General features: G+C 39.8%; 2 protein-coding genes across 2 annotated transcripts in view; both read left to right on the top strand.

Annotated features, from left to right (window-relative positions):
* The window catches only part of LOC130555685 (uncharacterized), a 312,537-nt gene that overhangs the window by 259,419 nt on the left and 26,481 nt on the right, over positions 1–26,637 (top strand). The gene's annotated exons all lie outside the window — the stretch shown is intronic.
* LOC130555454 (uncharacterized) lies at positions 1,953–14,419 on the top strand. Its single transcript, XM_057335719.1, has 9 exons — positions 1,953–4,061; positions 4,468–4,868; positions 5,408–5,472; positions 5,747–5,928; positions 6,043–6,155; positions 6,259–6,323; positions 6,415–6,593; positions 6,685–6,762; positions 13,583–14,419. Exons 1-9 carry the CDS (start codon positions 3,893–3,895, stop codon positions 13,594–13,596), a joined length of 1,266 nt encoding a protein of 421 aa, XP_057191702.1. The 5' UTR covers positions 1,953–3,892; the 3' UTR covers positions 13,597–14,419.

A 26,637-nucleotide genomic window follows, 5' to 3' on the forward strand; every position in this document is an offset into this window, starting at 1 on the left:
TTTGTTCACGTGCCTGGAGCTGCTGAAGTTACAGTAAAACACCATTTGGTGGCACTCAAGCACAAAATGGTCTTGCCAAGCACACATTGACGAAGAGGAAGCAAGATGAATTCTTCTTCTGTGTGACAAGCGAGTGTCAGAAGCACAAAGCGCCACCTTGTGTACCGGGGTGTTTCTGTTTTTCCTTAAGCGCCATCTATGTCTGGGAGTAAATTTGCACGTTCACTTGGCTCATCGCCAGTGAAAATCCTTTGGGTATGAACGCCGAAAAACACTGGCGATAAGCACGTGTGATTAACGTCCCGGTCTGTACGTACCTTAAAACGGACATATAAACACAAAATTACGTAAAAATTCCCATATTAGCAAGAAACCTTGAAAAAGTAATGCGTTTTGTGAACATAAACAGTTGGGAAACAAAACGCATGTGTGTTACAGTATAGTGCACAAGCTCTTAAAGGGGCAGCAGCATAATAAAGATCTCTGTTTATAATGTTCATCAAACAAAAAAGGACAGGCCCCAAAACACGCACTGATATTAAAGGATTTGCGTTCTCTTATACAAGTTGTTCACAACAAATAAAGGAAGAAAGGAGCATACTATGGGTGTGACGAGATCTCGTCGCGAGATTCGACTGGTCTCACAAGAACACAATTGGCATGATAGAGCAAGGTTATTTTTTTACTAAAATTAAAACTTTGAAAACGTCTCTGTTCATTGAAATCAAATCAAATATTGACCTAAAAATTATGGGGAAAAACTTAACTAAAGGAAAAATTGAAATGTTGCCTCAAAAATGATTTGAAATAAGTTTAAAGCAGTAAAATTATAATAATAAACAAAAACTGAAATAAAACTAAAATAGAAATTAATTAATATTACATAGCAACATAAAAAATAAATTATAAAATGACAAAAGCATATACCAAAATTGCTAAAACTTTAACTAAAATTAACATAAAAACTAAAGATCTCAAATTAAAAGCTAATTAAAAAATAATAATAAAACTAAATAAAACTAAAATGAAAACTATAATAACTCTGTGATGGAGGGCTGGGCTCGAAATTGAGATCATTTCAGTCTCATATGCTCCCTTAATTTAACCTGTGCCACCTCAAAATATATTTGGGAGCATTTGTGCGAGTGCACATTTTGTTGTGGTGCGACCTGTTTTTACTGTGTATATATACAGGTGCTGGTCATATAATTAGAATATCATCAAAATGTTGATTTATTTCACTAATTCCATTCAAAAAGTGAAACTTGTATATTATATTCATTCATTACACACAGACTGATATATTTCAAATGTTTATTTCTTTTAATTTGATGATTATAACTGACAACTAATGAAAATCCCAAATTCAGTATCTCAGAAAATTAGAATATTACTTAAGACCAATACAAAGAAAGGATTTTTAGAAATCTTGGCCAACTGAAAAGTATGAAGATGAAAAGTATGAGCATGTACAGCACTCAATACTTAGTTGGGGCTCCTTTTGCCTGAATGACTGCAGCAATGCGGCGTGGCATGGAGTGGATCAGTCTGTGGCACTGCTCAGGTGTTATGAGAGCCCAGGTTGCTCTGATAGTGGCCTTCAGCTCTTCTGCATTGTTGGGTCTGGCATATCGCATCTTCCTCTTCACAATACCCCATAGATTTTCTATGGGGTTAAGGTCAGGCGAGTTTGCTGGCCAATTAAGAACAGGGATACCATGGTCCTTAAACCAGGTACTGGTAGCTTTGGCACTGTGTGCAGGTGCCAAGTCCTGTTGGAAAATGAAATCTGCATCTCCATAAAGTTGGTCAGCAGCAGGAAGCATCAGAAGCGTCTCGCCTGGGCTAAAGACAAAAAGGACTGGACTGCTGCTGAGTGGTCTAAAGTTATGTTCTCTGATGAAAGTAATTTTGCATTTCCTTTGGAAATCAGGGTCCCAGAGTCTGGTGGAAGAGAGGAGAGGCACAGAATCCACGTTGCTTGAGGTCCAGTGTAAAGTTTCCACAGTCAGTGATGGTTTGGGGTGCCATGTCATCTGCTGGTGTTGGTCCACTGTGTTTTCTGAGGTCCAAGGTCAACGCAGCCGTATACCAGGAAGTTTTAGAGCACTTCATGCTTCCTGCTGCTGACCAAATTTATGGAGATGCAGATTTCATTTTCCAACAGGACTTGGCACCTGCACACAGTGCAAACTATTTTTCCCTATATTTTTTATCATTGAGGATTTCTTTAAGTCTAAAAATCTCGTCTCGTCTCGTGAGATAAGCGTCTCGTCACACCCCTGTAGCATACAGTAATTTTGTTGTTAAAGATGTGCTTTAAATATGGTAAAGTGTTAAAAGAGAGTTTACATATACAATAAAAATCATTAAATCATAAACAATGATTTGTATTAGTTTGTAATTGATTTATTAATGTATTAAACACGTTTGAATGGAAGCATGTTGGTAGAAATATTCCATTTGAATTTTGCAACACTCAACGTGTTGTGTGAAATGAAAATGCAATCCCAAATGTTCAACCTGTTAATGTTAATGCATTTAGGGAAAATAACATTTGAATGATCATTTTGCTACAGTTTGACTTGGCTATCTTAAACATTTCCAATCCCAGGAATGCATTTTCATTTTAATGTTGCAACTTAGAGCATTAAAATATATAATTAAATGACATATTAAAACTAGTGTAGGAACTGACAAATGTAAATTGCATGATTGACTTTGACATGATTTTCATTTTGCACCCAATGTTGCACATACGTTACTTGAAATGTATATTTAAATACATAAATGCATTGTCATTTTACATACTGCATTGCCATTTTGCGTATTGAATTTCAAATTGAATATTGCAACCAATATGCTTCCATACATTTTTGTCATGAACTGTGAGAAGAATCCAATTGCAGGCAGCAGGGAATTAAGGGGTTAAACAAAAAGACAAAAAGAACACAAAACAAAGACTCACAATGGGGTAAAAACAGGAACAAGGATAATAAACAGTACAAAGACTAACTAACACTAAACGGAGATAACAACACTAGACAAACTAAACTGGACACTTACTATACTGACGAAACAGCAACAACAGGAACAGGCAATGACAGCAAACTTTGGATGCAAACAAGAACAGGGGTACACTGACCACAAACATACTGACCACAAACATACTGACCACAAACATACTGACCACAAACATACTGACCACAAACATACTTTACGTAATCCACGAGCAACAAGACAAAGAAACATGAGGACATTTTAAAGGGAAGACAAACTAAGGATAACGACACAGGGCAGGTGAGGGTAATCAAACACGGCTGGGAAACAATACAGGAAACGAGAGGGGCGGGGCCAATGACGAGACACTGGAGAGAACGCATATTATTGTGAAAAGGACAATATGTTTCTCTCCACACATAACCAAAGACATTGTCATGACTCTGCCACAGGACCAAGAAAAACATGACTCAGTGAGGCAGAGCCATGACACATTTGGATGTAGTTTTAGTGATTATTTTTTCTTGCCTCACCCAACGACTCTGGTGCTACCAAATTAAGGGCTGGTAACTTGGTAGCACTAGTACCACCCCTCTCAAATGTCATTCTAGAGCCCTGTATGTATTCTTTTAATCCGTATGTGCATTTCCTTTGCCCTGGTATGCAAAGCTCTACCAACTGAGCTACAGGTACACTTACTGTCTTGTACAGAAATATTGCCTTTGTAATACACAATAGATTTACATTCACTCCTATTTTTTTGTGTCGTGTCTGTTTAAGCAAGTAGCTTTTTATATTACCACAAAATAAAGAAACAAAAACAGAAAAAGCTTATTTTCCAAAGAATTCCCCATCTATAACCACAAGGCAGTTTGTTTAAGTTATACAAGTCATGCCTTTAACATGGGTCTTTTTTCTTTCATTTCATATATGTAGTTCTGGATCAATCATCACAGATATGAATTTAGAATTCAGGACGAACAGCGTTTTGCCTTCTGATGAAGAAATCACAAATACTTTGATCAATGCTAACATTACATTTAAAATCACAGGAGTAGAGGGTAAGTCAATCAGTTCAAAACAGTACAATACAAAGCTCTGCAAAACACACTATTGTATTTTTATTTTCAAATATTTTATATTATAGCCTTAGTTTTCATTCAGTTATACTATGTGGCCAGTACTCTGCCCCATTGCTGGAAGGTGTTTTTTTCTGTTGCGGGATCGCCTCTCTTGGCATCCATTCTGTGCAGTGAGCGTACTGCAGATGACTCATTTATGAATGAGCACAAAGCGGGTTTAAAATGCGGTTCAAAATGATGGATTACGAAGTCTCACACTGCTGTATGTTTAAATGTGTTTTATGTTAGCGCTTAAGAATTCATCCCGATGATTAATTTGGGATTTTAAAAAGAATATCTTTATTTCTTCTGATGAAATTTTCTTATTTATGACCATGACCAACAGTCAGACCAACAGACACACCTACAACACACAAACCAACAACCAAACATCAAACAACTACAAGACCAATCACCACCACAACAAACACAAGACCACCCACCACTAAAACAACCACAAGACCATCCACCACCACAACAACCACCACAAGACCACCCACCACTAAAACAACTACAAGACCAACAACCACAAGACCACCCACTACTAAAACAACTACAAGACCAACAACCACCACCACCACAACAACCACAAGACCAACAACCACCACCACCACAACAACAGCAGTTCCAAAACGTCCTCCACCATCGGTTACCATAGACATGATCATCATCGAAGTTTTTGTTCCAGCACTTGGAGACACAAAAAGTGAAGAATTTAAAAAGCTAGCAGGAAAGGTTCAAAGTGAGGTGAGTTTCAACCTACAGAAACCTTCTTGACGTTATGTACTGAGAACTTATTTTAGATTGATGAAAAATGAAAACCCAATAAACCCTGAAAAAGAAAATCTGCTGTGTGGATGAATTATGGTCTGGAATGTAAGAAATGTGTGTTCCCCACCCACTCTAAACTCAACCAGCATGGAACTGCATGGAACTGAACTCACACCTGTCGTCCTTGGCCTCCAAGATTTTGGGCTTTATTTCAAGCACAAAAAAACAAACATTTTTTGTGTTGTAAAGGTTGTTCAGCTTAGAACAAAGAAAACAAGATTTTTTTCCCCTATGCTAAACTCTACCTCTACCAGAGTAGGACGTGCTACCGACTTGGGCTGGGTGTTGCGACCGAGTTGGCTATTCAAATAGATTCTTGTTTATTTGGTTTAAATTTGATTCAGTACTGATTAGTTAAACATGTTACATCTGCAAAAAATTATTCACATTTATATACAGTATAAATGCTGGTTACTTCATTTACACTAATAATATGTCCACACAATTCTTCACAGTGTGACAAAGTGTACAAACAGAAGTATGGACTTCTTTTCATCAGGACGATTGTCATTGCTTTCAGGTGGGTCAGCGGTTTGTGTCGGCTCTTTCAGCAACATCTCCTGCTTTATCCGTTCCAAACAATTCCAAATGTTGGGGCAAAGGGGTTATCCTAAAAATGAATTCCCCCAATGTATTTTTACGTGTTAGAAAAATATCCAAATGTAAAATGGCCTGGGAATATTTAAATGTGGGGGAAATGTAATAACATTTTCTGGTCAAGAGGTAACTGACATGAACATCTTTCTGAAGGAAGGAATCAAATGTAATTTACACAGTGATGTGTTTACTTTCAGAGGCGCTGCCAGAACTCGGGCAGAACAAAACGTGGAGGCGGAGCTTGAATTAGAGTTCAATGAAACCTCTTCTGCACCACTTCCAAGCAGCACAGAGATCGTGGGTACCCTAAAAGAAGCAGCTTTAACTCCAAACTCAGGCTTTAACCTCATCGTTGTTCCTTCTTCAATTGGTGTTGTTAGTAAGTTACAAATCACACTTTCACAAGTGGCTTGATGTTGGCAATTAACTAACTACATGAACAAATTCTGACCAATTTGTGGTACTATTTTTCTTTCTTCAAAAAACTTGTCAGAGGCACTGCAGACAATTCCAGTGAGCATCTTGACCAATGGCACTTTTGTGGTCGCTCTCTCAAACTCAAGTTCGACTGAATATCGTAACAGGGCATCAATGATTAAAACCGGGGTATGTATGACGCATCTCACTTTACTGTCAGAAAATATAGGCTAAAGGTGTTGGCTACATGCTGAAATATGCATTTCAAAATGATTATTTTTGCTTCCTGTAGCTCGAACCCTTTTTCATGGATGATTATCCGTCAGCATTCACTGTTTTATTTATAACAGACTTCAGGTATGCACATGGACATCATTGTGTCTTTTTTCCCTCAGAAATAGCTATGACTCATTTAGATTACTCACTCTCATTTCAAATCTCTCCACAGTGATGTGAGCGCAAAATCCGTCAGCAGGGCCACAATACAAAACTTTATGAATCTTACTTTTGCAGCAAACAGCCCTCTACCCAATGCCAACCAGATAGTGAACACTATAGTCCGAGCAGCCAACAGCAGCTCACTGCCCTTCAAAATCTTCACTCATTCCATCACAGTCAATGGAACAGGTTTGTGATGCACTGCAGTGAAATATTGTTAAATCAGATTAGCATTTTCTTCAAACAGTGCAATACATGTTTCCTTTTCTCTGTGATGCAGTGTACTCATCAGGTGAAGTCAGCTGCAAGATCAGTGTGCTGAATGCAATACTTTTAGTCGCTGTGGCATTTCTGGCAGGTATGGATCTTGCACTCCAGTCTTACTGGTGTAAATGGCATACATGTGCACAACATCACCACACACCTCTAGATATTTTTCCGGTTTTCTTCTCAAAAACACGCAACACTTTATTCTATGCTAAGCTCTATGCAACAGCCGATCATTCAGCATCAGATCAAAGCTGCAAATGCTAGCTCAGAAATCTCACCAAGCACATGCGGCTCAATGACACACCCTAATGAAAATGACACATAATAAAACCAGGGCCGTACGCAGGATTTTGGAAATACCGAGGTCCAAAAACTGAATTTGTCCCAAACAAAAAAATTGACTTTCTTGATCTACAGTACATATGTGCATTTTAAAAAGTTTCTAGTGCAAATTACATAATTGCTAAAACCATTTCTGTCTGTTCATGTTTATTAGTAATGACAGTATACACATGGTCAATTGATATTTTTATACAAATACTACCAGATTGAAATACCACCTGTCTTTCATTAAGGAGCATAATGCATTTGGGTTTGAACCTACATAAAGGTAAGAGAGTGATAACAGAATTTCCATTTTTGAGTGTACTCTCCCTTTAACTTTTTTTGTTATCTTATGTTGTTATTAATAATAGGTAAACTTAAAATAATTTAGAAACAGAATTAAAGAATGAGAATTTGTTTAAAAGTGATGCATTTGAATTATTTGCAAATCATATAGTTGTTTTAATAGGCTAACCACAACCTATAAACACACCTGAGTCAAAGCCACGCAGTTTAGCATGAACTAGTGAAGGTCTGGTAATGTTTTTGTTATATTACCAGACCGATATTACAATCGGTCGTTTACTCAGGTCTGTTGTTTAAATGTTGACGCGCGTCAAGCACGCTCAAAACGAGAGCGTAAACTCCCGGGCGCGCTGAAAAGAGGGAGAAAGCGACGCAGTCAGTGTTTTGCACACATTTTTAGGCGCGACATGGGAATGGCCGCTAACATTTCTATGATAAAACCTTAAACAGTTAGCTACTTATATCGCGCTCTTTCACAGTAGAAACTGAACTCGAGTTTGACTTAGACTGTCAACAGCAACTCGCGCCTTCTTTCATTTGATTGGACACTAATCCTCGACTTTCTTCATTTGATTATCCAACTCAATCAGATTGACACTTAAGAGCGCTGTTAAACAGCTGAGGTAGATCAGATCTGAGATCAGTTATCTAGGCTTTTTCTACTAAATTGGCAGTACTAAAACATTCTGTCAGTACTGTCGGTACTGCGGCAGTACTGTCAAACATTGACTACCGAGGTCTGGACCTCGGGGACCTCAATGGTGGGTACCCAGCTAACACAGTTACGTTGTGACGACGTACCTGGACCGGACCATATTCGTTGCCATGACGTACCATAATAACGTTCCAGCGACGTAACTTTGTGATTCCCATATTCGTCCTGACGACGTAACATTGGACGTTGTTGGGATATGGTGATGACCTCCTTAAGACATATGTCGGTACACGATCCGGGGTGCCTGCACGATCCTTTCTGCGCATGCGCGTAATTACGTATTAAATCACGTCACGGTTTCCTGCACTATTGGTATCACGCATGCGATGAAACACTTGACGGCCAGGCGGCACAACTGGCGGCATATTTTTGTAGGCTACATTGTGTTTTTCATTTAACAGTTCACGGCGGTTCTATTTTGATGTTTTTACGCTATGCATTACGATGTGTTTACGTGGTTGCTAATCCAAAATAATAAAGGAGTTGTTACATGAACATACACGATTTTTAGTCTTTCTGTCACTGCAAAAAAAAAGTTTCCTCTATACTCCCCTTTGCGATTCATTGCTGTATGGCATTAGGCCTACTTAACTTGCCGTGTTTCGATCTGAGGTCCGTAGTATTGTCAAAGACAGTTTGTGTCGTTTTTTTATTAAAAGCTGCTAATATTAGTTAACTTTAAATTGAGTCATTTTGTATTAGTATGGGTCTATATAGGCTAATATATCCATCTATATAATCTAAATGAGGAATAATCCCTTCAATGGTGTTTACAGAAGACAATAAGGAACATAATATGCATTTCTGCCTAGACTATCTGCACTTACATGAAGAAAGAACTACAAACAAGTCTGGGGAAACGTTACAGAGTATTTCAAAATGACAATGGAAATGACTTGAAAGAACACATAGTGTGCACACAGAAGTGACATGAGACCAGAGGTGGACAGCAATGAAATTCGCGGTACAAAGGTGCGCAAGCGTGGAACAGATCGTGCAGTGTCGTAAATCGTTGCAAAACAGAATTATCATTTGCGCATGCGTGTTTTCTACTACGTCATTATGCGCATGCGCGGACGGATCATGCAGGCATCCCGGATCATGTACCGACATCATACCTGGAACGTACCATATTCGTCACATCGAAGTACCAAATAACGTTTCTGGGACGTGATGAGCACGTAACGACCAAACAGTCACGTTGTTAAATTCTTTTTTCTATTTATTTAATTTAAACAATTATCATCCCTCTGTCATGGTCCTGCCTCCTTGTTCACGATTTTCTAGTCTAGTGGCAGGATCGTGACAGATCCCTTGTGTTTAGTGTGAGATGGACATGGCATTGTTTACTATTGGCATGCCATGTGCTTTCTCGTGTCTCGTCTTTGGCCCCACCCCTCTCATTCCCTGTATAGCTTTCCTGCTGTGTCCCATTACCCACACCTGTCCCTCGTTAATTATCCTTTGTTTGTCTCCCTTTAAAATGCCCTCGTGTTCATTGTCCTGAGCTCGTTCGTTGTACTTGCCTGTATGTAGAAGTCTTCGTGTTGGCTCATGTTCCTGATTCCTTACCTTGCCTGTGGATTACGTGTTTGTTATTTACCTTGCCCTGCCCTTGTTTCCCGTCCGTGTTTTTGGTGTTAGTTAGTTAGTTTAGTTTATTTTGTTTTTCCTGTCTTTTCGTTTTGCCCCCACGTGGGTAGTCTTTGTTTTATATGTATATATATATATATATTCTTAGTTTAGTTTTCCCCCATCGAGGGTGTATTGTTTTATGTCAATAAAGTCTTGCTAACCCCTTCACCACCGCCTGCCTGCAATTGGGTTCTTCCCTCACGCCAGCCGTGACACCCTCACATGGAGGATTAAATTTGATTTAATCTGTGCGTTAATAATTGGAGTTATTTTCTATTCAAATGTATAGCACAGTATAGCGATTATAAAACTCAACACAACACTGTACATCACAATCAGATATTTTATAGTGTAATCAGATATATACTGCAGTACATAACTTAAATAATCAAAGACTTCAACACAATATAGAGGATATAAAGCAGATATTTTTTGACAGAGATGAATAAACATTATGTTTAGGCTTAACATTATATTCTTGTCTTACCACATACGTTTAGCAGGTTGTCCGATTTTAGAAACAACAATCAAAAGCTTTTTTAGTCACACTCACAATGTCACGTAACGGTTCGGTGAGACACAAAGTCAGGGAACAGAGGACCCAGGCGCAGACATCGGGTAAGGGGTTAACACAGACTTTAATTAAAAAATACAAAACAAAGACCCACGTGGGGTTAACATAACAAAACAGGGGAGTACGAAAACACGACAGGACTGGACTAAAACTGACTACACCTACACAAGACTAAAATTAACACTTGACATAATATACAAATAACTAAACTAGACTAGACTAACAAAGCACAGGAACTCACCAAACAAACGACAATGATCCAGTACAAGACAGAGGACACAGGGCCATTAAATAAGGGGACAAATCAAGAGTGAACAGGTGTGGGGCATGAAATCATTACAAGCAATAATGAGGAAACAAAAGGGCAGGAACAATGACGGGACCTGGAGAGAGTATGGCAAGCCAAAAGGGCCAAAACGCCTCTCTCCACATGAAACAAGAGGTTCTGCCGCATGGCTCTGCCACAAGATCAAGAAAAGCAAGACAAGATGGGGCAGAACCATGACACACAAACATCAGGGTCAGTTCATTTAAACGCTCCAAATCGATTGAAAATCACTAAAATATCTGTTTACTCTCACATCTGTAAGGTATAAATTAAAGAAAGAATATTAATAAACCCCTAAAGTAAAATCAGGCAGTGAGGTACAAAGAAATGACCGTTAATGTTTAAATGATGAGAGCGCGCGGATCTTTGCAGAACAAAGAAGGCGCGCACATATCAGACGCGTGCGCACAAAATAAATAGGTGTAATTGTGGTATCGAATTAAACTCCAGTTTAATAGCTGTCAGAAGTCAGATTAATAGCATTCGTCTTGACATTATAATAGATTTTACTCTGATCATACATTCTCCATACAATAACATAATAAACAGAAAAGACCAGATTCATTAATCAAATGACCGGTGTCGAGGTCATCTGAAGATCAGTACATCACGTCGCTACAACGTTCTCAACGGGATCAATTCACAACATTATTTGAGGACGTGGTTCAGACGTTTCTGGAACGTAAGAAAAAATGACCAGTGTCCAGGTCATCTGAAGACCAGTACATCATGTCGCTACAACGTTCTCCATGGGATTAATTCACAACATTATTTGAGGATGTGGCTCAGACGTTTCTGGAACGTAAGAAAAAATGATCAGTTCTTTATATCATAGAGAAGTACAATTTGAGCATATATTTGAGAGTAAAAATACGTAAATACTTCTCACCTCTGTGGCGCAACATTTTGCTATACGGTTTCCGGGTTAACAGACATGTTTCCTAGAAGCAGTGTGGGACGAGGTTTGAGATATGTTTTCTCTTGTTTGGTGGGTGTGTCAAGAATGTCGGCCCAATCAGAAGTAACATGTATACAAACCACGCGGCATTATAGAGAAAGCTCGCACAGTGGGTCCAAGTAAAGTCGTTTATAAATGTGTCCGCTGCAGCTCGCTATATGCAACAATTGAAGATATTAGAAGAGATGTTTGTCGTGAGAGTATAATAGTAAAAATATCACTAACAGTATTTATATATATATATATATATATATATATATATATACTGTATATATAAGTATTTATAGTGATTTCATCAGGCTCTGAAATTTTTTCAAAAGAACAGAAAGAATGGCCTTCTCAGCTGCCATAGTTCAACTCTTATGTCATCACAACAGGGTGTTCAACCGCACCACCGTTTCCGTTTAAGAAAGGTTTTGTCGGGGCTGAACGCAGCCCAGGTGTTCTGTCGGAGTGTCCCGTGTCGCAAAATCTATTTTAATCTAAATCACATCAACAAAATAAACACACAGAATAGTTTTACAGCACAAAAATCGGATTGTCCTACCATTATTAAATAAACAGGTAAGATGATTTGACAGCCAAAACAACCTGTCAGATTTGTCCCAACAGTATAAAATAAACAGATAGGACGATGTAACAGCGCAAAAAAAAGACAACATATTGATGTACTCGTGCCTGGTAGGACAATCTGACAGACCTGACATCTCTTTCTAGAATCTTATAGCGCTGGCACAGTGTTATGAGTTGACGCGGTGTGCTACAGGACAGACGTGACGAGCAGGTTCAGTTAAGCCGTGGTCACACTTGACTTTTCGTCCCATTGACTTCCATTCATACGCATGCGATTGCGTCAGACCGGAAACACAAGCCTGTCCGATGATATTTCGCATTTCGCTGCGTAGCAAAGATCAAGTTAGGTGAACTCTGACCTGCGAATTCACGTCACGTGAGTGTGTGAGAGCAATAGAAGATCAAAACGGTACAGTGTGACCTCTCGCCCGCCCTTTTCCAGGACCATCTGAAGGACTTTCACATGTTCAAAGTCTAGTCTGACCGCGGCATAAATCGTGCAAACACTATGAAGCAACTCGCAGTCAGAGATATTAGACTCACAATCTGAGGAAAAAGTAGCGCTAACTCCATCACAAGTGCTCGTATAAATCATGCACGAGCAGCATCACTCTTATTAATGAATGCTGTAATTCATATAAATGCTGTATTTAGTAGATGACATCTTGTAGCCGTTTTAGACGGATTCCCACTACTCAAATGGACCGCTGTCACTACGTTACTACTTTAACTTCACAAGTTCTTATAGACGAGCGTAAAACACAAGTGCACCGGATCATAGGTTATAGAATAAAAAAATATTTTGGTGAACTACCAAGAGCTGTTCAGGCCGTGTAGTAATGACCGCACGCAATGACCGGACGGAGCAATCCGCTTTGTTGTCGTGACCTCGTGACAAGGTTCCACTCGTTTCAACTGAGGCAACTATTTAAACCAGCATTTATGACCTTTATTTTTTATATCACATATTTAATGTAAAACTTTTATAAACGGTGTTCACTACAGTCTCTATAGGGTCATCTCCAACATACATTTTTTAATACTATAAAAAACAACGCTGTCTGGATAGGATAGGGGTTTTTAAGTAGTTTTTAAAGCACGTGATGAGTGTGTATACGTTTTAAAATCTGGTAAAAAGGCAGAAACCTTTTAGTTAAGGTTAGGTTATAATAGGTGAATGTAGCTTGATGCGTGTGAAAACTCAAAAATGGAATGTCCCCATTTAGATAAATCAGTAAACATGAGTTTGTGTGTGCGTGTGAGGGTGTACTTCTGGTCAACTTTCAATCATGCAGTCATAACAATCAGAACAAATGTAGTAAAAAGTACACACATTCAAACGATCTGGTCCAGATGCAGGAATTAAAAAAAGAAAATTTAAAATGGTAGTAATTGTAGTATTGTATGTACTGTTGCAGCACAGTGGATTTTATTTGATGTCTTAAGAACTTGTTACGTTCTTTTCATGTTAACAATCATTCCATTGTCATTACAGGAAGTGACGGGTGAAAACTGGAGGAACAAGAATCAGATCTGGAAATGTTTGTTAACCAGACCCCACATAAACTGTCTTTAACACTAAGCAATCGTGACAGTATTTTCTGTAATGAATTATTTATTCTATAAAACCGACTTCATTAGATTGTATATCGTTATTAGTCTTGTTTAATCTTGTATGTCAAAGAGCAGTTCTCTAAATCTATCATGTATAGTTTCTTTTTATTCTTTAACAACCAATGTTGTGGGAACTTTATTGTGACTTGTCAGCCTCCACACTACAGGTGCTGTAAGCAATATACATATTTTGTGTTGACCCTGCAAACATGCATAAGACCGTAGCAGAAGAGCATCATCTCAATAAGAAAACTCTGATAAACTGACTTGACATTATTGTCCAAATCGGTGGTATTAAATTGCGTATTCACCCGCAAGTTTTTGCTGCATGCCATTTATGGGCTGTCGTGTAAACACACCCAAACGATAAGATAAAAATGCACTTCAAAGCGTTCTGATTGGCTACATTTCTGTTTGCAGTTCCAGAGACACCAGTGATATCTGTCTAATAAAATGTAGACGCTTGTTTTAAAAACTGCTTACAGGCAAAAGCATATATGAACTGTATATGTGTTGTATGTCACTATCTCTGTATGAAGAAATACAAATATTATATTTTATATGAAAACGCAGTGCAGATGGATGAAATGACGCGTGAGTCTGTGAAGGCCTTATGCTATTTCTTTCAAGTATTTTCCTAATTAAGCTATTTCAAGTTTTGTTTTCTGTAAAGCTGCTAAACCTATGTGTAAAAGAGAACACAAATAAATCTGATACGACTTGCTGTGAGCGTTTGTGTAATATCTGTTGGACAGTCACATGCACTTCGTTAATTCAGTGTAGACCGCCAGCAGCTTTTCTTGCATGTGTGTCACCTTGTGTGTAGCTCATCTACAGCCGTGTTGAACATGCTGTGGCATCACATAGTAATGACGGGCCCCAGTGCAGGCCGTTACGATCGCCCCCCTGGGCTGCACGGTTATGAAGCACATATAAACACACAGCGCTCGTGTCTAGAAGGCAACCCATGTTAATGAATGTGTGTGTCTAATCTATTTGATTAATCTAATTGATATGATTTTGATTTAGTTGGTCTAAATTAAGTAGGCCTGAGACATGTATTCAAGAAATGTATAAAAAACAGAACAACGTATTGTTTCAGCCTTACTCAGAGGCCGTGGTGACACGGATTGTTCGTTTGTTACACGCTTCAATCCATTCCACACCGATGTTCTTGGTTTTCTTCCCATTTATTAATTCAATTCAATTCAATTCAATTTTATTTATATAGCGCTTTTCACAATGTGCATTGTTCCAAAGCAGCTTTACAGGAGCAAATAAGAAAAACACAGAAAGGTAAAACAAAGCACATTTATTAAATCTAGACAATTCGTTGATGCAACATTGATTTATATTAAGACACAATTCATACAAACGAAATTCACTTTAAAGAAAGGCTTTCTATACAACAAAACTTAATGAAGTGGCCAAAGTCAAGTATGTCTCACGACAAAATTGCACATTTTATGAGCCTATCTTAGTCATGCTGTTCACTTTCCATAAATAATATTATTCCTGAATATTTGAACATACATATGAAACTAAGTAGGCAACTTTTTCTTTAAGGAGAAGCGATTAGTCAGCAGAATACTGCAGTAGTGCGTAAGTCTGCTCTTTACCCTGTTTTACTGTTGACTAGACTGTTGTTTGTTGTTTATATATGTCCAGGGGGCAGGCTGGGCAGAGCAGCCCTGCCCCCTTAGGCCGGGGAACAGTTGAGTTATAACCCACACAGCTCTAACCGGACCTAGTGCTCCAGACGTGGTAACCCCCCCTCCGTGGGCTGTTCCGTCTGATGTATCCTCATGAATGGTTCCCACCTTGGCAACCCATGACCTGCCCAGGTGGACTCCCACCTTGCGGTTAACTCCTGCAGTCCGCACATTCTTCCCATGAGTTCTCCCCTGATGGTGAGACCATGTGGTGTCTCCACTAATTCCTCCCTACGGTAGGTAGTGGCCTCTGCAGCGTTTTTCTCCCAGGGGGGAATAATGCTTACCCAGTGGCCCGTACGGTGCCGGGCGGCTTCTCGCCATTTAGAGAATTAGGCCTCCGCCCGTGACGGCCGGTGACAGGGGCTTCCCAACTTTGTGGAAAGCTCTGGGTCCCCCTTCCTCCCCACTGGAGGGTCATAATTTCGCGTAGCGTGTTCGTCTGACTCGGCCAGGCCAGTCAACGTCGCTCCGCAGAGATTGTGACGCGGCTCAGTGCTGTGGCGTTTTCCATAGGAACCCCATTCTGTCGGTTCGACACAACGTCCAGAGACCGACAGAAAGGGAACGTCTTGGTTACGGATGTAACCTCGGTTCCCTGATGGAGGGAACGAGACGTTGTGTCCCTCATGCCACAACACTGGCCGCCCACCCCAGCGGTCGGGGGAGGATGCTTTAGGCTCCTCAGACCAAAGGTGAATGAATGAGCACGCCGGCTTCCCTCTTATACCCGGACATCCGGGGAGGAGCCCGGCATGCAAATTTCATTCGCCAATTTTCATTGGCCTTTTCTAAATACTCAGAAGATGATAGGTTCTCAAGACAAACCCCATTCTGTCGGTTCGACACAACGTCTCGTTCCCTCCATCAGGGAACCGAGGTTACATCCGTAACCAAGACGTTTTCTCATTAATCTTTTTTGACTTCATAGGTGCGACAGCTTCTAATGTATTAGAGAAAATAGTGCCCAATTTGCTGGTCATGTCATCGAGCGATTCTATATTTATTGGTATGGTTATTAAAGGAGTCAGATCTGGCAAGCTCTTTGCGAAACTATCTTTAGTAGTCGAGGTAATTGTTCTACCCTGTCGATAACGAGTTAAACGGCTGATTTCTGCAGTGCGCAGTGTACATGTTATAAGATAGTGATCAGTGACATCGTCGCTTTGAGGTATAATATCTATATTGGTTAGATCGGCTCCGTGAGATATAATCAAGTCTAGTGTATGATTAAATCGATGAGTGGGTCCATTGATGTGTTGTGTTACTCCAAAAGAGTGTAATAGCTCTGTAAACGCCACTGCTAATGCATCGTTAGCACTATCTACGTGGATATTAAAGTCTCCGACAATTAGTACTTTATCAACGTTAACCAATAGGTCCGATAGGAAGTCCGCAAACTCTTTCAGAAAATCAGTGTAGGGACCAGGGGGTCTATACACTGTAGCCAACGTACAAGAAAGCAATGGTTTTTTACTGTCAATTGGAACAATTATGTTCAACGCAAGCACTTCAAATGATTTAAATTTATGCTCCGTTCTCTGAGTTACAGTAAGAAAGTCTCTAAAGATTGTTGCGACACCCCACCTCGACCAACCGGACGTGGCTCATGCATATAACAGTAGCTTGGTGGGTACACTCATTTAGACCGTAATAATCATTTGGTTTAAGCCAGGTTTCGGTAAGGCAAAGTATATCAAAACTGTTGTCTGTGATCATTTCATTTACAATAACTGCTTTTGAATTTAGTGATCTAATATTAAGTAGGCCGAACTTTATGAGTTTGTTTTGGTCGTTTATTACATTGTCCTCAGGTTTAATCACGATTAGATTTTTTCTCTGAGATTTGGCTATTTTGTTATTTTGTAGTATTATTCGGGGGACAGACACAGTCTCTATGCATTTGGAAGCAGTAACATTTTAACAGATGAGTGGGAGGAACACAGACTATGGTTAAGTTTTGACTTACCGCTGGGAGACGTAGTCAAGCGGTGCGTAGCGTCTTTGAGATGTTGTCAGACAGAAGAACCGCTCCGATGCTGCTGGGGTGCAGGCCGTCAGGGCGGAAGAGCCTAGGTCGCTCCCAGAACAGATCAAAATTATTAACAAAGAGCAGCTTCTGTTCAATACACCATGACATCAACCATTTATTTAGAGCAAATAGTCTACTGAACTTTTCATTCCCTCGTCGGTAGGTAGGAAGCGGCCCTGATACGATGATCCTCGCCGTGGGCGATGCGTTGCGTACCGTCTCGATCAGACTCCTGAAGTCCCTCTTCAGGATCTCCGACTGCCTCATCCTGACGTCATTCACCCCCGCGTGCAGCACGACAGCTCCGACGTTAGCATCGTCCTTCAGGATCGCAGGTACCTGCGCAGAGACATCAAGAACACGGGCGCCAGGAAAACAATGAGTGCGCACCTTACCTTTAGTGGAGGAAGCGCGTACGTTCCGGACGATTGAGTCTCCGATGACCACAGCGTTGCATTCCGTCTCGCAGAGGGCGGCAAAGCGGTTCCTGGTCGGGATCTCGAAGACCGGTGGCGGCGGTTGGGTCATCGCTCCAGTCCTGGCTCGCACCTTTTGTCGTGGGTGTGCCGGTGCAGGAGTGAAGTTCATTTGGGCTGACTGTGTTCTCGAAGCCTGGGCTCTGTGCAGAGAAACACGCGGAGTAGAAGTGGTAGGAGTATTACAATTGCGATGAAAACACCGCAGATTTGCGAGCATTAGCCCGGGATGTTTCCAGCGCCGTTTTACGTTCTCGCAGCCGTGTCTGCTTCTCCTGGATGTAAATCCTGGATCTGGAATAACAATTTAAAACACAAGTCTTAAGATATAAGAAGAATAAACTATGTATTAAGAATAAGTTTGAAAGAGCTCCGACTCAAACCACGCGCTCTCAGCAAACAGGAATTGACGACTCCTGTTCAATTCAATTCAAGTGATAGTTACTATCCTATAACTATCACTTTTCCATCTACATTCAAACAGGCCCAGGTCACTCCCCTACTTAACAAACCCATATCGGACCCCTCTACTACTGACAGTTACAGACCTGTCTCTCTCCTCCAGTTTATTGCGAAAACATTTGAAAGGGCAGTTTTCAACCAGGTGTCTTCCTTTCTATCCCAGAATAAACTACTGGATGACAAGCAGTCTGGCTTCAAAACAAACCACTCCACTGAGACTGCACTGCTATCACCAGATACTGCTAGCAACCCTGTCATCTCTAGGAATCTCAGGCTCTCCTCTACGGTGTTTCAAATCCTACCTCTCTGGCTGATCCTTCAGGGTGTCATGGAGGGGCTCGCTGTCCACTGCTCACAACATGATTACTGGGGTCCCTCAGGGATCGGTGCTTGGACCGCTGCTTTTTTCCATCTACACGACATCCTTGGGACCCATCATACAGGCACATGGCTTCTCGTATCACTGTTATGTTGATGACACTCAGATCTAAAACTCATTTCACCAATGCGATACCATTGTAGCAGCTCAATTACAGCCTGCCTAGAGGACATCTCAGCTTGGATGAAAGAGCATCACCTCCAGCTGAACCCTGCCAAGACAGAACTACTCGTGTTTCCGGCACACCCCACGTTGCAACACGATCTCACCATCCAACTTGGCCATACCACAATCACTCCTTTTAAACAGCCAGGAACCTCGGAGTCATATTTGACGAACAGCTGTCCTTCAATGATCACATTGCAAAGACAACGCCGATATGCCTTATTCAACATTACAAAGGTTAGACCCTATCTCACTGAGCATGCGGAACAACTCCTTGCTGGTCTTCCTGCAAAGGCTATCAAACCACTCCAGCTGGTTCAGAACGCAGCAGCACGCCTCGTCTTCCAACAGTCCAAAAGGGCTCATGTGACACCCCTTTTCATCTCTCTCCGCTGGCTACCGGTTGAAGCCCGTATAAGTCACTAATGCTTGCCTACAGGACTATCACTGGATCTGCACCGACATACTTTCACACCCTCCTACACTCCTACACCCCATCAAGATCCCTGCGTTCAGCAAACCAGTGGCGTCTTGTATTGCCTTCTCATAAGGGCAGTAAATCGTTCATTCTCCTTCACAACTCCTTCCTGGTGGAACATTCTTCCTAACTCAGTCCAGTCAACCACATCTCTCACAACATTCAAAAAACTACTTAAAACTCATCTCTTCTGTGAATACTTGACAGACAAATGAAACAAATTTCTCTTTCTCTCAACAGGTAGTGGTCTGGCTTTTGTTGAAACTAGTAACTTTGTATTAGCACCTACTGTATTATTGCTCCTGTATGACATACCGGTTATTGCTCCCTGAACTCTCTGTAAGTCGTTTTGGATAAAAGCGTCTGCTAAATGACTAAATGTAAATGTAATCCTCTGGCCGACGAATGCGCCTTCTGATGGATTTATTTCTCATGAAAGAGAAAACAACTTAAAATACTCCATCATTTTTGGCCTTAAATATTTATGCAAGACATCATTATAAACTATAAATGGTCTACTTTTATTTGTGTACACACTAAAAACAAAACCTTGTGCTTTTGTAAAATAAAAAAAACTGAGTGAACTTACCCAGCTAACACAGTACGTTGTCGCCAGTTGGTCTTCATTTGGTCACCGTGACATTACTTTGTGACCACGTTCTGAGGACATCTTGGCAAGGTTCCATTTCTTAGAATTTTTGCTTACGTTCCAGAAACGTCCTAGCCATGTCCTCAAATAACGTTGTGAATTAATCCCATGGAGAACATTGTAGCGACGTGATATACTGGTCTTCGGATAACCTGGACACCGGTCATTTAATTAATGAATCTGGTCATTTCTGTTTATTATGTTATTATACAGAAAATGTATGATCAGAGTAAAATCTGTTATAATGTCAAAACAAATCCTGTTCCTTTTATAGACAAAATACATCAGCAAATATTTGGCAGCTGTCATAATCAGAGCAGTTATTTCTGTGCTTACTGTCAACTGTATTTCATATCACGTTCAATATCTTGTCACACCCCAGTTTCAGCTGAGTTTCCTCTTTGATTCATTGTATTGCTATAAGAAAGAAGATAATCAGATCATCACAGTAATCGTACACTCTCATTCGCTATTTCCAAGAGAATATAATCTGTTCATATCTATCAGATAAACACCCGGAAACATTGTGAGATATCAGTTTGTGAGATGAGAGAGATCATTGTTCACAGGACACCACAGCAAGTCATTGTTTTGGCTTTTAAATAACGCTAATTATTTACATTTTCCTTTGTTACGTGTTAAATTGTTAATTATTTTGTTTTGCACTTTAAGAGAACAAGCTTTTAAGATCAAGTGTGATGCCAAACATCGCACGTTAAATGACATCTCATCCCTAACAGAATTACTTTCATAACAGGACTTTATGCTATTTTTGGAACGTACACCATATGGCCAAAAGTATGTTGACACCCCCTTTTAAATAATGGGCTTGGCGAATTAAAAGCATTGGGAATTGTGGGATTTCAACTTTGTTCAGGATATATACAGTGCTTTATTCTGATTTGATCATGATTTTCGATGGCGTCATGACATCATTGGCATCAACATGAATCATTTTCCTTGACTAACTGAAACAATGCCGAGGGTCAAGATCCAGACACGCTTCCATGACTGGATAAGGGAAGTAAATGCTAAAAGTGTTATTCTCTGCAGGTTGCTGAGCAAGTTGAACGATAAGGAGACTGGTTTACTGTGTTCTCTAATGTTTCTGATATGATGGAAGGTTTCACAAGAACAATATCTGCATTGTTATATGAACGCGTCTTTGCGCGTTATAAAGTTGAAGCAGTCGAATGGCTCTACACAAATGAATGGTTGTTTTTTTTTTGTAAAATGAAGTTTCCTGTATTTAATTTTTCATTTAATTTAACTTGTTCATAGGAATCTAAATGAGTTCTTTTTCAAGCAAAAATGAAATATTCTAAAGAAGAGAAAATGTTATATAGTGGCTGCATAAAAACAGACATTCTGACCTATCTCTATGACAGATTGGTATATAACCTGCAATATTTTCTGTGAAAAACATCATTGTCAACAACTGTGTAACGATGCTATCTGTGATTCTTGGTGACCTCTTGAAGTAACAAGAAGAGAAACCAGAAAAACAGGATTGGATTGTGAAGGATTTTAGGGTGTGTGTGTGGTGTATTTCAGCGATCTTTTATTATTCCAGTATCACATTTATCACAAATGTCATGCATCTGCTAAACTTGACTCATTTTTAGCCTAATTCATTATTATTTTTATTGTCCTTTACTGTTATTTAAGCTTATGTTGGGTGCTGTGTTGTCCAATGCGTTTTGGTTTTGGCTCGATCATTTAAGAAATATTTAGGTGTGATTCTCATCATATTTTCACACAAGCAACAAAGTGCCGTAACTACGCAAACACTGGAACTGGAAAAAATGCTTTTCAAGTGTTACTTAAATAATGACTTCAGTAGTTACTGCAATTTTGAAACTCTCGTTTCAAGACTCTTTTGTCACTAAATAGAAGTCACAAAGCCCATTTCAAGCCTTAACTCCATTTTGACTTAATGTGTAGTTACTGCACTTAGATATCTATGTGTACATCTACACATCTAACCGTCTTTCTGTCATGGATCCATATACTGTACATATGGATATAGACGTGTTAGAAAAGACTGCACAATTATGATATTGACTTTGCAGTTTGCATTTTGATTAACGGAAATCGTATTGTTTTCATATCATTACATTAACCAGCAAAAAATTAAAGCTGCTACAAACCAACATGTTTCAAAATGGTGTTTCAGATTTTAAAAATGTACTTTCATGCATGCTGCCATAATATTCTTCATCCAATATCTCCAGAAAACTTTCTACAAATGTGCAGGAGACCGTCTTCAGAGAGTGAGAGAAAAACACCACATATAGCACAAATCATTTCACCCTGTGTAACTACACTCTAAAAAAAAGCCGTAAAAATAGGGCACAATATACTGTATTAATATGAAGGAATTTTCCGTGTTCATTTTTACAGTTGTTTTACCTGTATTTTACATTTTGCACTGCATTCATTTGCATTTTAGCATTAATGGAAATGTCCGTAAAATAAAGGAAAATGTACTGGTAATTTTCTGCCAGTACTTTATCTGTTTTTTTACGGGATTTTTTTTTACAGTGTAGATGTAAAAGGTCTGCGTTCAGTTTCACCCCTCATAAGGTCGTGCCCCCTCTAATGGTCTCACAATGTTGTGAAGCAGTCGTCTTCCACTGTGAATGTTTTCAGTGCGATGAAGACAACTGTGCAAATACTTTGAGATCCGCAACACAACATCGCTTGGCATTGACCGTGTGAATTATTTAGCTGCCATGAGAAACTACATTTAATGAAAGCATTTTTGAATTTCAGCCAAAAGGAGGAGGAAACAAGCATGAAGTCCTCTTTAAACGCGGTAGAAATGTTCTAGGTCAGGACGCATGAGAGTTATTTTTAAATAGCTTTTAATCTTTTAATTTCTCATGCCCAGTAAAGCTTAAAACTGACAGAAGAAAAGTGTCTTTATGCTTGAAAGGATCAAGTCAATCCTCACTGACGCATGTGTCAGGATGGAATTCTTCGAGATAAAGTTTTTCTTTCAGCTGTCAGACCTGTCTGAGGTGTGGAAATGATGAAATGATGCTTGTGGCAGGACACAGGTGCCAAAAGTCTCCTATCAAGACACCAAATCTAAAAGACTTGGTGACCGTGAATGAGTTCTGTCATTAACTGTGACTCAACACACTGAGAGCGTAACACAGCGTGCATTTTTTGCATTTTACATGCATCGGAATTTTTAGCCTTATTATTTGAAGAAAGAAAACAAAGCTGGGTAGCTAGTTAAATCTACCCACTCGCAAAGAGCATGGCATAAATCAAAGAGGAATCCAGCAGCACTTGCGGCAGTAAAGAAACTGTAGTATTTACTATCAACCCAGTCTCAGGGATTCGTGAAATTGTCACGAACTGTAATTTTTGTGTTCATCAACGTGTCACCAGCACGACAATTTTTCAATACAGACCGCGTGTGTATGTACATTTATATATTTCTAACCTGATATCAAAAGAAGTCGCAAATACTTTAGGAGTTGGCTAACCAACACCTTACCTTACCTCACCCCAAACCCAAAAATAACAGCCGCACAGGCTAATTTAGCTAAAAATGATCGTTTCACGAGGTGGCAAAGCAATGATAAATGGCGCCCCTAAACCTAACGTCACAGGCGAAAAGTCATATCATAACAAAACATACGAATAAGATCGTAGGAAATAGGAATTCACACGAATGAGACACCTTGTAAAATAGGTATGAATTCCCATCAGATTGCGTTGACATACAGTATATTTATGCATATGAAAGATATCGTGTATTAAAGTACTTTTGATGGAAAGTCGTGCTGGGTGACATGCAGGAATTGTGTGCTGACTGACTCGAAAAAAGGGGGAAATTCGTGTTGATGAACCCAAATGAATAGATTCCGGTTGATGTCAATTCCACGAATTCCCGTGAGACTGGGCATTTCAGGCTCCCAAGCCTTAATCAGGTTCTGAAATATAAAAACACAACACATCATCATTGAACATTTACATTCAGGTATTTAGCGGATGCTTTTATCCAAAGTGACTTACAGAGAAGATAAGGAAACAATAAAGAGATCTGTTAAAGAGATCGTTCAAGCAAAAAAATGAGAGGTTGTGGTGGAACTCAATGTTCCAGTCTGTAATGAGAGATATTTTGGTCAATCGTGATAACAGATAAAAGTCAAGTATTTGAAATATAACTATGTCAGACTGAAACGAACGCTGATCGTGCACATGTGGGTAGCAGGTTTTGTGTATCTGATGATGTGATGGGTAGATGATGTTTATCAAAGCTACATTTTTCCAGGGCTTTAATGTGACGTGATTGAGAAATGACAAGCTCTTAAAACACGTCACAGACATTGTAACAGTACGATAAGGGTTAGAGGGACAGTTCACCTAAAATAATGTAATCGTTTACTCACCCTTGACTTCTTCCAAACCTGTGTGAATGTCTTTGTTCTGATGAACCTGAAAGATATTTGGAAGAATTCTGGTAACCAAACAGTTCTGGGACCCCATTGACTATCATAGTAGTAAAAATGACAATGGATGTGTCCTACATGCTTCCAAATATATTTTATGATCAACAGAACAAGCCATTTTTTTCCTACTATGGTATAGTCAATGGTGGCCAAGAACTGTTTGGTGATCAGACTCAAGGGTGAGTAAATGATGACAGAACTTTTATTTTTGGGTGAGCTGTTCCTTTTAGGACACAGACATTCTGCTCAAACAAATGTCAGAAACAAATGGAATACTGAAACGTGGATCTGTGCAAACCATTTCATGTCAGAAGAACCATTTTATATCAGGCATGTTTTTTTTTTGGTTGTGTCATAACGTAATATAATTTACTTTCAACGCCTTTATATTTTGCATAAATGTAATGTTTTCCCAGAATGTATTATTTAAAATCAAGTATGGTGAATAAGCCTTGGACACGCATAGTGTCACAATCATCAGCTGGAGTGCCCTCTTAATTCCACTAGAGGGCACTCCCCTCACACTACACTTCCCAGTGTCCGGTTGCGTTTCCCGATTATTGTGGACTTTTAGATTGTATGCCTTAGTTCCTGTTTCCTGTCTAGTGTTGTAGTTCTTTGTAGTTCCTTTTTCTATTGGTTGTGTGTTCATTAGTTTCAGGTCTTTGTTTTACGTGGGGTTCAGTCTTGGCCTTCCTGTAAATTGTATTCAGTCTCTGGATTACCTTGTTTTGTTTTGTCATCTTCTTATTTTGTTCATCACATCCCAGAAACAAATCTAGTTTTACTTGTGAGAAAGCTTTAAAGCTTTACACTATGTTACAAACAGGGGTTAAATTGGGATTTGTTATGTGGCGGGGCTTTGTTGGGGTTTTTGAGGGGTTCTTATATACGAAGCTTATACTCCTATTAATTGACAAACTGTAAAATATAATTTGAGAGAGCCCTTTGAACAAAAAAATGCTGAACAAACTCATTCTAGATGCCAGCAGTTTACAATGCTACATAAAATCTTTCTGTGGGACTGTCCCAGCAAACACAGTACGTTGTGACGACGTCGCCAGTTCATCTTCATTTGGTCACCATGGCTGTGTCCGAAATCGTATACCTATACCCTCATTCACTATTCCCTACATTAGTTCACTACTATAGTCCACTTTAAGGAGCGGGTGAAAACGAGTGAGTAAATTCGGACACTCGGTGCACTGGAAAATCTGCGGGCACCATCTGCTGCCGAGACGTGGGAATTCAATAAGCGTGAGCATCACGATAGATGGCTAGCAGCTAGCTCTGAGTGTATGGCCCTGTTCCAAATGCCGGAACTTTCACTTTGCCCTGTTCCAAAGACCGGAAAATCCAGTCTTGTGGACCTCCTCTAAGTCCACACTTGGTGACGTCAGGAAGTGCAGACCTATAAGGCACTAGGCACGAGTCCACGAGGCGCACTGGAGTCGTGTTTTGGGACAGACTCGATCATCATGCCGGAAATAGGAAGAGGTGTCGTTGTTATTGTTGTTGTTGTTTTGGACAGGTGTTGCATTTGTAGTGGAGTAAAAATGTTGCCTGTAACGTTAGTTGTTTTTACCCTTGTGCTTGTAAAATGGCTTGCATTGCAGAGACATCATCGTCATCTGGTGCTCCGACGTAGCAAAAGACGATGTTTTTTTTTTCATTTATTCAAATGCTGATAGTATACACAGAGTAAAGAGGTACCTTAACTTAAATATGGACTACGTTAACTTTGTCACAAGTCACAAGTGCATTAAGTTGTTTCATTTAATTGCCTTACAGGTCAGCCGACTGTTTCGGTACACAGGATTAAATCGGTCCATGCCCGTGCTACAAATTTATTTTGATGCCTAAAGAGATATGTGCCTGGACTACCATCTGACCAGAAAATCAGTCAACCATCTAATTCAGATTCTTCTGGACATGAAGCCGCATGACCATGGATGGGGACAACACTTGGAAGAACTTATTTTTATTTACTGGCTTGCAATGTCTTACAGAGTCACAGCTCGGACCTTTTCTATTCCTAAATCAACCGTGTGCAGACATGTGCATAAAAGCGCCCGTGAAATAAAGACTGCAGTTGCAGCAGGCTGGGTCATTTG

This window comes from Triplophysa rosa, linkage group LG1 (assembly GCF_024868665.1).
Source record: "Triplophysa rosa linkage group LG1, Trosa_1v2, whole genome shotgun sequence".
NCBI lineage: Eukaryota > Metazoa > Chordata > Actinopteri > Cypriniformes > Nemacheilidae > Triplophysa > Triplophysa rosa.